We start from the raw sequence: 16,502 nt of genomic DNA, 5'->3' as shown, positions 1-16,502 counted from the left end.
AGCTGATGTGCTGACTCTGGCCTTGGTCCCATCAGTTCAGTGCCCAGGTCTACGCTGTGACAGTCCCAGGCTCTGTGGAACAGCCCTGGTGAGACAGTCCCAGGACAAGGAGTGCTGCTTCCAGTCAAAGCACTGGTCCCAGTCAGACCGTGCTGTGCCCAGCCGCAAGCTGGTTATGCCAGTGCAGGTCCCAGCCGCGCAGAGATGAGCCTTGCACCAGTCCTCGTATTGGCAATGCCCGCGGTCATGCTGCCGGTGCCGGTCCCAGTCCCGGACCCGGGGCGGTACTCAGCATCCCGTGTCCCGGCAGCTGCAGCGCCCAGCCCCGTGTGCCGGCGGTGCGGCGCCCGGTGGCGGTGCCCGGTGGCTGCGGGGCGGTCCCGGGGCGGTCCCGTTGGGCGGGGGCGGCCCGCGGGTGATGTCAGGCTGATGCTGTCGGTGCGGCACGCGGTGCATTGTGGGCAAATCCCGCCGCCCGCCGCGGCTCCAAGGGGGAGGATGCGCCCGGGGTCGTCCCGCCCCACAGCCGCAGCCGCAGCGCGCCGGGCCGGCGGCACCGAGCCCGGCGAGCCGCACTGAGGGGCGCGGGGCATGCGCTGCCCACGCCGGCCGCAGCGGGAGGCGCCGGCGGCGGGGCCAGGTGAGCCGGGCCGGGCCGGGCCGCGGCGGCCGCTGCGGGCACTGCCGCCGGGGGGGCGCGTCCCGGTGGCGGCTAGGGAAGGCGCGGGGCCGCGGGCCGCACCGGGCCGGGCCGGGCTGCGCCGCTGCGGGGCTGCGCGCGGGGCACTGTGGGAGCTGTAGTTCGCCGCTCCGCCCGCTGCCGGCTGCGCATGGGGAAGGGTCCCGCGCGGAGGACTCGGGTTCCCAGCATGCCCGCGGGGCTGGGCGGGCTCGAAGCGGAGTGACGGGACTGCACCGCCAATAAGAAAGCGGGACGGGGTGGGGCGAACCATCTGCCGAGAGGGGCGGCGGGGGGGGGCGGCGTGCCGGCAGCTGCAGTGCAGGGGCGGACGCGGCCACCTCCTCGGCGGGGGGAGGCGGGGCGGCCGGAGGTGAGGGGCAGGGCGGCGGGGGCCGGGGCGGCGGCGGCTTCTCCTCCTCTTCCTCCCTTTCCTCCCCGTGCCCTCCGCCTCCTGCCCGGGGCGGCTGCGGGCCGGGGCTGCCGCGGCTCAGGGCGAGGCCCGGGGGGTGCCCGCCGGGGGTGGGGCGGGGCGGGGCGGTGGCCTCGCAGGGGTGCAGGCGGCGGCAGTGCCGTGTGTTGCCGCGGGCGCCTTGAGCGGAGGTGTTCTGGTCCCTCACGCTTCGATAGTCCCCGCCGAGGCGGGAATGGCCCCGCCGGGTGGTTCCCCGGTGTCAGGGTGCGGGCTGAGGTGCGAAGGCAGCCGGCGGCCCTGCTGCCGGCCGGGGCTTGCGGGCGCAGGTGAGGCGAACCCCCGGAGGGTGAGGGCAGGCTGCGGCCGGGGCGAGGGGACGAGCATCCCTCCGGGTGTCGCTCGGGTTAACTGAATGCTACAAAGCTTCGCAGGTGTTTTGGGGTGGGAGCGTTTGCATTGCATTATTTTGGGATTGCTCCTCAGTGCCTAGGTTTGAGGCTGGGAATTCTCCTTGCTGAGCTTTCACGGGGTGGGAGGTTTTACTCCGGTATGTGTTGAAGAGTCTCCTGCAGGTCTCCTGCTATTGTGTCTTTATTACTCGTGGTGTCCCAAGTTTGCACTGGGGAATGTGACTGTAGCCATTCTGCTTTCCCTGCACACCAGGAGAGGAGGTATCCGGTAACCTGGGTCTGACCCACTGAGAGCTTTCAAGATGAACACGGTGACCTTGAAGTGCATCTTGTATTTACCGAGGAACCAGTGTGCTCTGTGAAGCGGTGGAGTGACATTGCCACTCTGTCAGTGTTACCGAACTATTTGCATGCCAAGTTCAAGACCCTCTGTGTGTGTTTCGAGGTGTGGAGATTTCAGTACCTGTTCGTATCATGTTTCTGAGCAGTACAGACCAGCTCTATAGTAAAATCTGTCTTCTGTGTGTTTGAATTTCCTTAGGCTTGCAAGGAGGAAGTATAGACAGTTTGAGAGAAAGAAAGGCTTTGTAACTTATCATTGCACATGAATTTCTTTATATTTCTTGTACTGCCACTGAAAATACTGCCTTTTAGCAGCAAACTTCTCAGCGGGTCACCACGGTGGTGTTCAGCCTCAGAACTTCTTTGTACGAGGGAAATCTCACCCCACGTTGTGTGTGAGGTAGAGTGTGCTAATGCTTCCCAACACTAATGCTTACAGGCGCTGTATTCAGGTGCTCTGACTGATGCGGTGTGTGTCAGTACTGCCTCACCTGTAGCTGCTCACCACAGTGTATCTCTCAGTGTAAGAGGGGTAGGTGAGGAATTAGGTGTTACTTTGGGAGCTTTTCTCCCTTTGTGTGCCAGTGATCATCCAGCTCACAACATTCTCATGGCAATGTATGTGGGATCAGAAACTTGAGCTGCGATGCTCAGGAGTGATGTATGTGGTGTCCACTGCTGTGACTTTTGTGTTCCGTGTGCTTTTGCGTGCTCTGTGCTAACCTCATTCTTCCAGGAACGAGCCAAGTTTCTCTTCTCCAACTGGCAAAGCAAAACACTGTAATTACCATTCCCTTGTAGGACTCTGGGGTTAGGAAATCTGTTTCACCTGCTCCCCAGGGTTGATGATAATGAAGCGGCATCCATGTGTGGATTTCCTTCCCCTTCCCTCTCCATCCCAGCCCCAGCTTTTGGTGGTGAAGGCCAAAGTATATCTCTACAGTGCAACAGGCAGCATGGATCTCTGCTCTGATGGAGTTGATGCTCTTTTTCCAAAGCAGGAGTGATGAGACAAATCAGACTGCCGTGTCACCTTAGTTTATTAGGTAGCCCACTACTCTTGTGGATCTTGCTCTTCAGTTGTGTCCTGTCTGTTTTCTGCCTTGGTCTTATTTATGTATGTCTTCATGGGTCCAGACTAATTCTGCAGGAATGGTTCCCCATCCTGGGAAGGTCCTAGGTTAGATTCATTTGCCAGTGCTCCATCATGACCTTCCAGTAACATTGGTTCACTTTGAAAATGGAGCAGAAGACAGAATATAAGGCCTTCTAGACGTTCCTATAAAGTTCTCTAGGGTTTTGCAAACTGTTCCCTCATTTTTAAAGGATCATTGGCTTTGTTGGCATCTTCTCCTTTGAACATTGCAAGGCACAGCCCAATATTTGCTGGAGTGATTGTGGAAGCATTTGCTAAAAGGGATAAGATATAGAATGGGCATGACAAGTGCTTCCCTCCCCTTCTTTCATCAAAAATAAGTAAAAACTGGGTATTCTTCTGAAACATCCTGAAATCCCCTTTAATGTCTCTGTGGGACACTGTCCGAATGGAGTAAAGGTTAAGATTGCTTTGGGAGAGAAGAATATGGAAGGCCACCAACTATGAAGCCTAGGGCAGAGGAAGAATGGGAGAATCTGCTGGGCATCTTTTGGAGCATTAGGAAGGAGAACTGGGAGGTGAGGGAGATGATGGGATTTTTGAACTGTGCGTTTGAACCCACATTGAGACTCCCTCACCTGTAAGAGCCTCACCAGCAACAAATCAGGCAGTGTCAGGCCTCTGTGTCATGCAGGACCAGCTCTTGGTCTTCTCTACCACAGTGCCCACACACAGCCTGTGTATAACACTGAGACCCACGACAGTCATCCCCCAAAAACGTAGGAAACAATCCAGCAATAGCAGAGTAACTTTGAGCTCAGTGTTTCAGGTGTCTTTTTTCACATGAACTTTTCTGTTTCTTGGAGACTAGACAATACATCATATTAGACTTGATGGGGGGAAGAAAAAAAATGCCACAGTAGCTTCTTTTCATCACTCAAATCCCTTTTGGTCTTACCCAGCTCCATACTCTTTTCCATTAAGTCTTCACTACTCAAGAGCTGTTCACATAGGAAAGGGTCTTTTTTTGTAGTCAAGAAGGAAGATGTTGACAGCTTGACGGACTGTAGAGGTAATGAGATAAGATGTACTTAGAAACCCTCTCCTTTGGGTGTCAAGCTGCGTCATCTCTAATTTGGTGAAAAATATGAAAGGGACATACTGCAGCTCATGGGTTGGCTCCAGCTGTAGAGGCACAACAGGAAGCAAAGGTAATGCCAGTGGGTGCAAACTGCCTTGTCTCTGAAGAAACGGGGCAGTCCAGCCTCAGGAAAGAGATCCAGCATCAGCCGTGACAGATGGAAGCAGTTTCCTTGCTGCCTGTGTGACAGTAAATATTGGGAGGCTCATGGTCAGCCTTGAGGCTGTATTGTAGTGAAATGTGGTGGGCTACCAATCGGTTATGAAAAGATTGCAAAAGGGATAAGGAGAAGTTGATGTCAAGCGAAAAAGGTTTGATGATAGGATTATAAACCCAACTGCTCAGGCCGAAGCCTTGTATTGCTCCAGTCCTTTTTGCCCAGTGACCAAGAGATGATGCTAAATGAAAGGCTCAGAGGACATGTACAACATGCTTGCTCTAGTGAGACCTTTCTTGATGTTGCAGTCTGCAGTTTGTCAGTCTTCTTGTATGTTATCCTGAATAAGCTTGTATGTACGTAAGGTGTGTTACCCTAGTGGTGACAGCACTCTGTTGTGAAAACTAGTTGTGTGTTCCTGTGTGTTTTCTTCTCTTGTAGCCAGTTACTAGTTTTAGGGAATCATAGAATTGGCTAGTTTGGAAAAGACCTTCAAGATCATCAAGTCCAACCATTCCCCAGCACTGCCAAGGCAACCACTAACCCATGTCACTAAGGGCCTCATCTACACAGTTTGTGAACGCTTCCAGGGACAGTGATTGCCCTGGGCAGCCTGTTTCAATGCCTGGCTGCCCTTTGGGGAAGAAATTATTCCCAATATCCGGTCTAAACCTCCCCTGGAGCAGCTTGAGGCCATTCTGGCTCCATCCTCCTTTCAGGCAGTTATAGAGAGCGATAAGGTCCCCCCTGAGCCTTCTCTTCTCCAGACTAAACCCCCCAGGTCCCTCAGCCGTTCCTCATCACACTTGTGCTCCAGGCCCTGCACCAGCTCCGTTGCCCTTCTCTGGCCCCACTCCAGCCCCTCAATGTCTCTCTTGTAGTGAGGGGCCCAGAACTGAACACAGGGTTCAAGGTGCGGCCTCACCAGTGCCCAGTACAGGGGGATGATCTCTGCCCTGGCCCTGCTGCCACACTATTGCTGATACAGGCCAGGATGCTGTTGGCCTTCTTGGCTGCCTGGGCGCAAGCCGCTCATGTTCAGCTGGCCTGAACGTGAGCCAGCAGCTGAAATGGATCTGAAGTACCACTCCTTCACTGTGCTGGCACTTGTGTTTGACCCTACAATGAACCAGTTCAAGGGGCTCTAAGCCAAGGAAATAACCTTATTAGGAAGAGGAACAGTTTTTCCATTGGTACAAGTCACTGAACTGCCCTGTGGTGGAATCCTGCCTGCAGAGGTTCAGGGCTTGCAGGAGAGAGGGGAACTGTTGCTCTTCATTGAAGGTAGGGTTTTATATTGGCTAACCAGGCACCTGAAGCTGTGGATTCAGGATCGGCTTTATGGAGGAAGGGATGTAGGTAATGCGATGTAATGGTATTTCCATTGATTGTCAGCTTCCATTCACTAGTGTCCAAGCACCCAAAAATGTGACTTTTGGTTTTGGGTTTTTTGTCATTGTTTGCCATAATGTTTGCCTGTTAAATTAGTAGAGGTTAAGCTGGACATGATATTAGAGGGATTTCCTGGTGTTGAATTTTCTGCTTGGATCAAAACTTGGAGCAACTCAGTCAAGGAGACTGATAGAAGGTAATAGACTTTGTTCTCAACCTCTCCTGCTCCCTATTTGCTTAGCTTTGTTGCTGAGATGTAGTTGGAGAGGATTAGGATCACATGAACTGCCAGGAGGGATGAAATTGTGTTTGGAGGGGTTGGCTTATTTTATTTAAGTCCTATGCTGTTACTTGTACGTCACTGTGCTGGCAGTAAGACATTCAGTTGGCTGTGCAACCAGGTAGCCATAAGAGTTCTTTCGGGGTGCATCTGTTATCATATTTAATATATTTCGTGGATGTCCTGTGTTAGCAGAGAATCTGGACCTGTCTGTCTGGATTGCAGCTTTTTTTGAGGGTGTTTGTTTGGTTTGTTTTGTTTGTTCTTCCCAGTCATGGCTACATCACTCCTTAATGGTCACAAACCTTTCAAAGGTGAAAACCAGTCCCAGTGCCTTGCAACCTCACCTTTAGATGTTTTGTTTTTTACAGAAATGAAAGGCTGTGAATAGCAAATCCAGAATTTCTAAGGCTGATGGTGCCCTTGCATGCCTATGAGAAGAATATCTCCCTGAGGAGACTTTAAGCTGCAGCTGCTGGGAGCTGAGCCTGCTCCCTAAGCAGGGTTGGCTACAGCAGTGGCAGGCAATGAAGGAGGAGATGTGTCTTCAAGGAACGATTCAGAACCTTGCGAGCTCCTGCTGTCAGACCTACCCTAACAGCCTATGACTTGTTTTTCATTGCTGTTTCAAGTTCAGCAGGAGGTATGGTGTATTCCAGGGCTGAGGGGCTGTTTTAGTCCATTGTGCTGTATTTTTTTTAACCAACTTGTTTTCTGTACTGTCATATGCATTTTTACCCTAATAACAGAATGCTAATGCATGGTACAACTTCTTTATACAAAGATTTAAGGGGTGATTTTTGATTCTTTTAATGTGAGAGATTTCATTTTCATAATTGGTGTTGTGTGTTGGAAGCAAATGACATTTGTAAAACAGTGAGGAACACTGAGTGTGTGCAGTTAATGCTGCCATTAGCTGAGCCCCAGTTCTCCTGATGCTCAGTTGCACTTGGAAACTCCACTGGTTTTCTTTCTTCCTTTGAAGCACTCTCAATCCTACTTGCTATAGTCTCCTCTTATTCCTCACCCCATCTGTTTCATTTTGCCTTAATGCCAGTAAAGTTCATGTTGGGAACAGCTAAGTTATGCTTAAATTCTATTTACAAGTGGTTTTTTGTTTGTTCCTCCCATGCATGTATTGGGCAAAGAGATTGATCTGATTTCTAGATTGCACTTTACTGGGGTTACTTCTTTTGTATTTGCAGATGTCGAGCTTTGTAGTTTGCATCAGCTTTCTAAAACAGCACTGGGATCTGCTCTTAAGGTGGATCCTGTGTTCATGGAGGGGAATTTGATCAGGTAAAGAGAGTCATGGGCTACAGCAGTCTAAATAAACTTCACTTGTTCTAATTGTTCTAATTTGTAGGCTTCCAGAGGTGAGGATGTGTCCTGAAATAAAATGGGATATTGCAGTTCCTCCACAGTGAGATTAAGACACTTAAGATAATCCAGGACCTTTAGTAAGATGGTGAGACAGATCTCCATAGCCTTGTTCTGTTGTTTAATAACCATCTTGCCTCTGAGTTTTCAACTTGATGTTTGTTTGGCTGTATTTTGAGCACTGCCACCATGGTGTATTTGGGCTGAAGTAAGCTATCATAGGAAAGATCTCATATAGATGTAAGGAATTTCCACAGGGAATGCTCCATTTTTTTTTCCAAGTTTAATTTGAAGAGTGCTATGATCCCCTTAAATTAGGAAATAATTTTTTTTTCCAATAAAGCTATTTAAAATGTTGTTTGCATGAAGGAGAACATCATAACGTAGGGAACTGAGTTGTGTATGTGAGACTTCTTGATTGATTGTTTTTTGGTCTCTGACCTCCTTGAAGGGATAAAAGAGACATATATATTATATACACACATTCCTCTGAAAGTAACTGATAAAAACACAAGTCTGGCAATATTGAGTCATATCACAGGTCCATCTAGGCCAGTATCCTGTCCTAAGTTGGCTAAGAGTGGGTATATAGGGTAGAGAATAAGAGCAGGGAAAGCACATAAAATGACTCTGCAGAATGCTTTTGCCACCTTTAGTGATTTGTGAATTGAAGCTTCCTAAGCTAAAGATGGAATATTTGTATGAAACTGCTTAATGGATTTTTCTATTATTATTTTTAGTGAATTTGTCAAGTCACTTTTTGAATCTATGTAAGCTTTTAGCATCTGCAGCGAAGATTTCTTCAGCTTAACAACTTGTATGAAGTTACTTTTGCTTGGTCTGGTTTATCTCCTGATGAGCACACGTGTGAACAAGGCATTTGATGTAAGAATCTGCCACACTAACTACAACCTCAGGCCTTGCACTGAAATTCTGCAGGCTTTCCTCCTAAGTTTGTTATGGTTGCCTATCCAGGTCATGCTTCTCTGCCCGGCCTTGATTTTCCTTTTGGCTAAATCATAGAATCCCAGACTGGTTTGGGTTGGAAGGGACCTTAAAGCTTATCCAGTTCCAAGCCCCTGCCACGGGCAGGGACACCTTCCACTAGAGCAGGTTGCTCCAAGCCCCTGTGTCCAACCTGGCCTTGAACACTGCCAGGGATGGGGCAGCCACAGCTTCTCTGGGCACCCTGTGCCAGCGCCTCAGCACCCTCATAGGGAAGAGCTTCTTCCTAATGTCTCATCTAAGTCTCCCCTCCGTCAGGTTAAAGCCATTCCCCCTTGTCCTGTCCCTACAGGCCCTTGTCAAAAGCCCCTCTCCAGATTTCTTCTAGTTTCCTATAGGTATTAGAAGACTGTTATATGGTCTCCCTGGAGCCTTCTCTTCTTCAGGCTATAGCGCATCAGATTTTTGTAAGGTGCCTTAAAAATAAGGAGACCATTTACCTGTGGGTGCTATTGACTGGAACTACCTTGATGGCACATAGAAGGAGGAGCTAGCAGGCCAACATGTCAGAGTTTATAGCGGGGATTATTGACCTGCTTAAGCATGGGGGGTTTAGATTTCTTTTTCAAGGTCAAGACTAAATTTATAAAACTCTAAAGATTCTCCAGTATGGGCTGGAAGAGATGGCAGTATGCAAGAACTGATTTCACACTTCTTCACGCTGAGGTTGGCCAAGAGACAGGATTTGGTCCTGTCGTCACTGTTTCTTTCTCACAGCTGCTTTCATTTCTGCTTCAATTCCTATTTCTAGGAAGCCAGTTTTAGTCTCTTAGGATTGCTCAGCTCTCTTGCCTGTTTTCATGGGAGAGTGGTACAGTCATTTCTTGACAACCTGTACATGTCCTACAGGAAAAGACAGCCTGAAAGTTCTTGTCTTCTCAGTCACTATCTTCAAAATGGTGCATCTTTACATTCTTATGGTCTGTACATTTTAAAGCTAAGAGTGATGCAGATATGTCGAAGTTCATATGCTTGGTCAGCTTTTGAATCAGGAGCAGCTTTACTGAGTTGGAGAGAGAGAATCCTTCCATCTCTCCTCCAGCTACCTTTAACATCACTTAATATTTAACATGCAGAAATTACGCTCTCTGCTGTGTGTTGGGGAGGAGGTGGTAGTGCCTCACCTTTCCCTCACTGACCATCCTTCACCACCTTCCTTCTGTAGCTACATTAGCAAATCCAGCTCTAGCAGAGGGCTGGCTGCAGGCTTTGATGCTGGTCAAACGATATTGACACTGTATTTTATTGATTTTAAAGGTACTACAGTAATGCATAAGTTAAAAGCATGATTTAAATGTGCTATTTATTCTGCACAAAGGTAACTTCATCCCTTTTGCCCTCAGGAATAAACTTTTGATATATTAACACTGCTTTGTGCTGCTGCTGTGATCTAAAACAGCTTGAAATTTGTCTCAAGCTGTAATTCAATTGGCTTTTGGTTTGTCTGGTTTGGTTTCACTCTGACTATACCAGAGCATATCCATAAACTTAGGTCTGTAATTCCCTATTGCCAAATGGCTGTAATTCATGGGAGTGCCAAGGAGGATTTTGGTCTGTTTCAATGCCAGCGAAAATGTGACTCCTTTAAATAACAGACACATTCTCTACTTTGTACAGATGTATTATAACACTGATAAAGGAACATGGAATAGTGCACCAGGGAAAGCAGCTCTACCTTGCGTAGCTTGGACAGTGCTTATAGACTTTCATGCTGTGTGTCTCCTCTGAAGTGACTCCTCAGGGTTACTTTCCACCAGCAGTCACTAGACTGAAATCTTGCTATGCATATGCATCATAGAATGGTTAGGATTGGAAAGGACTTTAAGATCATCCAGTTCCAACCCCCATCCATGGGCAGGGACGTCTCCCACCAGACCATGTTGCCCAAGGCTCTGTCCAGCCTGGCCTTGGACACTGCCAGGGATGGAGCATTTACCACTTCTTTGGGCAACCTGTTCCAGTGCCTCACCACCCTCACAGTAAAGAACTTCCTTATATCTAACCTGAACTTCCCCTGTTTAAGTTTAAACCTATTACCCCTTGTCCTGTTGCTACAGTCCAGATGAAGAGAATCACTAATGTGTACATCATGCACCATGCATGCTTTTGAGTGTTCTGCTTCAAAGTGGAAAAATCGTGGCAGATTTCTTCTGGAAAACTCCTAAACTTCCTCCTATCTGTCTTTGCTGCTACTACCACCCTGCATCCTGGATCTTGAGCTGCCTTTTTATCCCCTGCAGTCCAGAGCCTGCATTGTGCTGTACTTGTCTTGATGAAATGATGCCAAGAGACCTGCAAGAGTACGGAGGGCATACCTGCCTTTGTACCAGTGTGTTAATGTTGACGGTTTGGGACAGGCTGTAAATGACTTTCCTTTAACTAACGGGGAAAAAAGCTACCCTTTGGTTTTGACAGGGGTTCTCTCTCTCCTGTGCAGTCTGCAGGGAGGTGCACAGCATATGCAAAACTCACTGGTAGCTTAGAGATGCTCAGTTCAGGTGTTCTGGTGAGGATAATGTAGCCTGGGCATGGCATTAGGCTTGCTCATTAGGAGGAAGAAGCACCAACATTGCTGCCAAACACAGCAGGTACTTTCTCATTGGAGAGCTTTGCAGTTTCTTCTTTTAGTACCTGGAGACTGAAAAGGCTGCTACAGGTGCAGAACTCTTTCTATGAGAATTCAGTGTTGTGCAGCACTTTTCTTCTGAATTTCTTTACTATTCAGTTTCCTCTTCTTTCTCTTCTATCATTTTGATTGTCCTTTAGCAGATGTCGGATTATATGAACATATCTCAGCAGCCCTCTTACTGCATTAGTCTGGTGCTGCTTTATTCCATGTAGTTACCTTCTATATCTAGAGTGAAATCCCCTTTTGTGAACATCTTTTGAGAAGATCTCTCTGAGACGATGTTTGATCATCCTCCGTCTTGCGCTTCTGACGCACATCTGTCTGCTGCTTCCTTGTGCACACTACATGCTGGTCACTTTCTGTCCTTCTTTCTCAGCCCTTTTATTGCTAGGGAATGAGCACTTTATTTGAGCTCCTAATTCACGGGTGACTTGTTCCCTTTTTTGGAGCCTGAAGAAGTGTAGTGGTTGAATGATCACCTCTAGTCTTCTTTTTCCAATTTGGCATTTATGTTGTTAATCTGATTTAAGTCTGCAGTCAGTGCCTCAGTAACCCTCATTTTTAGGAAGGAAAATATTTCATATTTGGGGGGGAAGGACAACAGAACTGCCAGGAAAGCTTAATAAAAGGTCCATGCTTAAGAAAAGATCTGGCCTACTTCTAAAGTTAGAAAAATACCTTACAGGAAGAGATGAAATGCATTAGGAAGATCTTATTAGTCCTGTTTCAATTCATTCTCTTCCAGGAAAGTGGAGTTAATGTGTATCTGAAAGTCATTTTTGTAGAAGAATTACAACCAAAAAACCCTCAAAACAAAATTAATTTGCAGCATAAGCTGTCTGGAGCTCCCTCTAAAAGCAGGGAAAAGGGGCGTGAGGTAGAACACAAACCCATAGGAACAAGATATGTCTGTATTTTAACTTGATCCTTTTTAGCACTGTGTGTATGCTCTGAGGAGGACTAATTCATACATGGCTGAAGCCCTTTCTAACCATCCCTGTCTTCTTTGCTTGGCTCTTCATCACAGTGAGAGTGTCTGTAATCCTTGCTCTGTAAAGGCCCTTCTATCCTGTTCAGATGCTTTTAGGCTTATTGAATGTAATACCTGGCAAACCTTTCTGATTTGTGTTGGATGTCGTCCAGTGGAAACCATAAAAAGTGCCTATGCAGCAGCTGCTCTGTGAAGCAAGACCTTTTTGCCTGGTAACAATAACAGCTCTTGCAGCATTTGGCATTGGATTCTCTCTGACTTGTTGGCTGTCAGGCCCAAGAGCACTGGAGTCCTGCATGGTGTAGCCAGTAATTGTCACCCTTTTAGTTTGTGCTGCTGACTTGAAGCATGGTTGTGTCTGCCCAGTTTATGCATGGAGTGAGCTCAGGTGTTTGCAAGGTGAGTTTGCCTTCTTTCCTAAGAGACTGGATCTGATCACGAGCAAAACGTGGAAGTGTAGCATGTACTTCTGCCGTGACCTGTACTAATGTTGTCATTCATTCCCCCTGCCCCTTTTTTCCCCAGATAAATGGCTCATTTAAATTGGGAGCTACTAAAATACTCTCTGGCTGGCAAATGCAGTGCCTAGCAGCAGTCATCAAGGACGAACCAAACATGAGTGGAGGAGGGGAGCAGGTCGACATTCTTCCGGCCAATTACGTGGTGAAAGATCGCTGGAAAGTGGTGAGTAGTTCCAGCTTCGTGCTTCCTTTGGTAGCCCAAATAGATCTTCTCCTACTGTAGTAAGATAGAGACTTGTCTAGTTAATTCTGGTGTTTGGCAAGTGACGGAGGAGCGTATGGTTTGATGTGTTCAGGAAGATGGTTAATATATTGCTCTAGTGTTTTTTAGACCGTCTGGTATTTTGAGAAGACTAAACCTGCTGAGGATTTTTAGGCAGGATTGAGCTCTTGCAGCAGGCTGAGTCATCTTTGATTAAGAAACTTATATTTTGAGTTACTGTGGCAAAGAATACTACAGGCATGCCTATAAATAAGTTGCATTACAATAAAATAGTTTAAAGGTAAATGTTTAAGGTTGGAATGTCATCTACTTCAAAAGTCAGAAATTCCATGATTAGCTGGTTGATACAACTTCTGTGTCAATTTATTAGGCTACTTTTACAAGTAACATCATCACATGTTGAGAGTTTTAGTTCTTCATGGGCCAGTTGCCTCATCTGCCGTGCAAGCTGGATGGGACACACTGAATTAAAAGCCATTTCATCTTTTATATATTCATTGTATGGCTTCAGAGCTTGCTATCCACTTAAATTCATTACATGAGTTTGCCATTTAAACTCAGCTCTATTTCTTACTGCTGTAGTATGTGTCAGACATATATATATTGGAGGGTTTTATTCATGCTTTTACCAGGTGACACAAGAGAGAACTATTAGCTTGCTTTTACAGCTAGGATTTCAAATTGAGTTGGATCTTGATTTTTATTATTTCTTAGAGACTGCTTAATATTTATTACCAAAGCACAGCCCCATTAGACATCATGGGCATCTATGCATCATGCTCATCACTCCTACAGATTGGACCTGGCTGTCTAGCCTTAGGCACCCAGCAGATGAGTATGTGATTAATGATGGCTTGTGAGCAGAGACTTCAGCAGCTTGACCAGAGTCATGCAAGAATGCTGTGGAAGAGACATGAGGAGAATCTCATCCTCTGGGCGTGTTTCATTGCCATCAGATTTGTTTAGAGGATGCAGTTCCTCTTTGCGTAAGGCTTTCTCTTTGGTTCTAAAGTGAGGTCTCTGGGATGGAGGGGAGGTAGCATCATATTATTACCTCAGTTAAAGAAACTGGAATATCACACGTGAAGGGATCATATACCTTTATACTTCTTTAAACTCTGCATGTGTTTTCTGAGAGTTTTTGTTTTCTGGCTTTAAAAGCTTTGCTTTTAATAAGCTGAAAAAAATGTAAATCCCTTGTGTGCCATCATGTTCATTTTTAGCTTGGGTTACCAGCAGTGTCTGAATCATTAAACTCACAGCAGAAGCCTTGCTAGTTTGGGCTGAAAGTGATCTGTAGTAGTAGCACTAAGTAATTTCTTTGTGCTAACTAGCTGTGGTGCAGCTTTGCAGCGAGCTGTGAAGAGCAGAGGACTAGAGAGACTCAGAACTTTGAGCTCGCTTCACTTCCAGGCTGTGGGTGTTATTTTCAACAGCCCACTTCAGACAATATATTATCCTCTTGTTAGACTTGCCTCAAGCCTGTATCTCTTTGGTGCCCTGGACAGTTCCACCTGGCTCTGTTCTTGTTAATCCCCCATTGCCTCCCTCTCTTCTTTGTTCTCGGAAACAGCAGAAGTCTTAAAAGTGCCAAACCCTCAAAATATAGCCTAAAATAGGCTCAGTTATGGTCATAGGGGAACATTTCAAACTAATTTTGTTTGGTAGAGGCACTAAATGGGGGATTTGGTGACTTCACTGCTGCATGAAGCTGTGACTGGGGAATGCTAGAAGCTGCATGCACTGATTCTGCCTTAGAAAATACAGAAATGTGCAGGTGTATTGTCAAAACCAGCTATCTCTAACTGGAGAAATCCCCTCACATGGAAGAATTTCCTCTTAATGTCTAATCTAAATCTCCCCTCTGTCAGGCTAAAGCCGTTCCCCCTTGTCCTGTCCCTACAGGCCCTTGTCAAAAGCCCCTCTACAGATTTCTTGTCACCCCTTTAGGCACTGGAAGCTGCTCTAAGGTCTCCCTTAAGGAGCCTTCTCTTCTCCAGGCTGAACCAGCCCAGCTCTCTCAGCCTGTCTCCAGAGCAGAGCTGCTCCAGCCCTCAGAGCATCTCCGTGGCCTCCTCTGGACTCGCTCCAACAGCTCCACATCCCTCTTGTGTTGTTGCCCCAGAGCTGGACACAGGACTGCAGGGGGGGTCTCACCAGAGCAGAGCAGAGGGGGAGAATCCTCTCCCTCGACCTGCTGGTCATACTCTGGGGATGCAGCCCAGCACACGGCTGGTTTCTGGGCTGCAAGCACATAGAATTTATCAAAGGGCACTTGCTTTTTATCATAGACCTTCCTGAAGCTAAGCCATAGCATGCAAGCTGGACAGTCCAGGCTTTGCTGTGAGTGATGGCTCCTGATCACGCAGGTGTGTGGCAGTTTTGTGATGCTGGGGTTCAGCTGCCAGCAGGTTTCTTGTGTAATTTGTCTTCCTATTGTGACTGTCTCTGGCTGGGCATCTGCTTGGACCTTGTAGTTCTTAGTGCTGGCATGCTTCCAGTATTGAGCCAATTTCTAGTGTTAGATTGATGTAATGTATTCCTTGAATTCCTTTCTTCCTCTCCATCTAGATGCTGCCTGACAAAGCTTTGACAAATGAAGATGGTAGTTCTCTGCAGTTAGCCTGTTTGTAGTTCATTTTCCTGCCACTCCAAGTCAGTAAAGTTTGGCTGTCTGACAGCAATGATGTTTTTGTCCTTGTTTTTGGAGAAAGGCATGGGCAGGAAATGCTTATGCTTTTATTGGACCTGAAGTATTCTTTTGAACCATCATTCTTTACTTGCAATATGTTTGATGCTTTGACTGGATGAAATTTGGACAGTCCTGGAACCATGTGGCTTTTGCTGAGACCCCAGAGGGTGAACTGATCCACCCGTGCTCTGAATGATGTAAACTGCTTTGTTCAGGGGAGAGAACAAAGTCAAACTTCACTTGTACTTGCTTTGAACTAGGTATAGATGTCAAGGCTGAATGGATGTATCTCCCTTTTTCACCTAAGTGTTTTGCACTGGGGAGTCACGACTGAGATTTATTAGCAAGACAGAGCTGGCAGCTCCTGTACTGAGCTTTGAATACAAGTGGTGACTCTTGTACACGTGTATGCTCTGTTGTCAGGTGCCAAACCATGCTTTGGTTTCTTCCAGGTTGCTCAGGTTCTTGAGCTAAAGGTTTAGTTACACTTGTCCTTCTCCTGTTTATTTTGGAAACCTTGCTAGAAGCCCCACAAACTTTTTTGGACATTTACCTTACCTTGGTCACCAAGACCACTTCTGATTCCAAGAGGGAACTTGTGACAAGGAAGGTGTTTTGTCAGTCTTGGGGCCTGTTTTGGGCTCACTCTGTGAAGAACTGCTTTAAGTGGTCTTTGGCATGCCTTCAGATGATTTAAGATGTGGCTGGTTGACTTCTCTTTGATTGGCTTCTTAGTTCATGCCTGTTATATGTAAGTTAGTTTTCCCTTGAGATCAGTGTAACTCCAGTCCTCCTAAGCAAGTTGAGTGGACTATGGAGAGTTTGGTGAATGTAGGTCCACTCTTCATCACCTTTTGTTAAGTCAGGTGAGGCTTTGATCAAGTTTCCAATGATTTCTGGATCAAGTAACCCACTGAGTTGGGCTGTGGGAACTGCAGTGACTATACAAGTGCTCCTGAAAGCCAGTCACAGCTGCCACTATTTGACCTGGTCAATGTTTGAAGCTTGTGAGTGACAGCCCTGACCCTGGCTGAGTTCACCACGGGTCGCTGGTTCTCATGCCTTGGTCCTGGAGTGTTTTCCTGGGAAGGTTTAGACTTAGTATCCATGGAAGGCAGACTTTGTTTAGAGCAGTGGTGTCTTACATGC

General features: G+C 47.1%; 1 protein-coding gene across 10 annotated transcripts in view; it reads left to right on the top strand.

Annotated features, from left to right (window-relative positions):
* Positions 1-558: 558 nt before the first annotated feature.
* The window catches only part of TTBK1 (tau tubulin kinase 1), an 81,379-nt gene continuing 65,435 nt past the window's right edge, over positions 559-16,502 (top strand). The window contains exons 1-5 of one of the 10 annotated variants that reach the window (XM_030499449.1): positions 1,284-1,420; positions 1,758-1,949; positions 6,284-6,555; positions 12,245-12,316; positions 12,443-12,601. In XM_030499449.1, coding sequence (XP_030355309.1) covers positions 12,266-12,316; positions 12,443-12,601 — 210 coding nt within the window. In that variant the 5' untranslated portion in view covers positions 1,284-1,420; positions 1,758-1,949; positions 6,284-6,555; positions 12,245-12,265. The other 9 variants (XM_030499450.1, XM_030499451.1, XM_030499455.1 and 6 more) reach the window with 9 other exon arrangements.

The sequence above is a fragment of the Strigops habroptila genome, chromosome 10, assembly GCF_004027225.2.
Source record: "Strigops habroptila isolate Jane chromosome 10, bStrHab1.2.pri, whole genome shotgun sequence".
Classification (NCBI taxonomy): domain Eukaryota; kingdom Metazoa; phylum Chordata; class Aves; order Psittaciformes; family Psittacidae; genus Strigops; species Strigops habroptila.
Note: the sequence above shows the minus strand (reverse complement) of the source record. Positions and strands in the feature narration are given on the sequence as shown.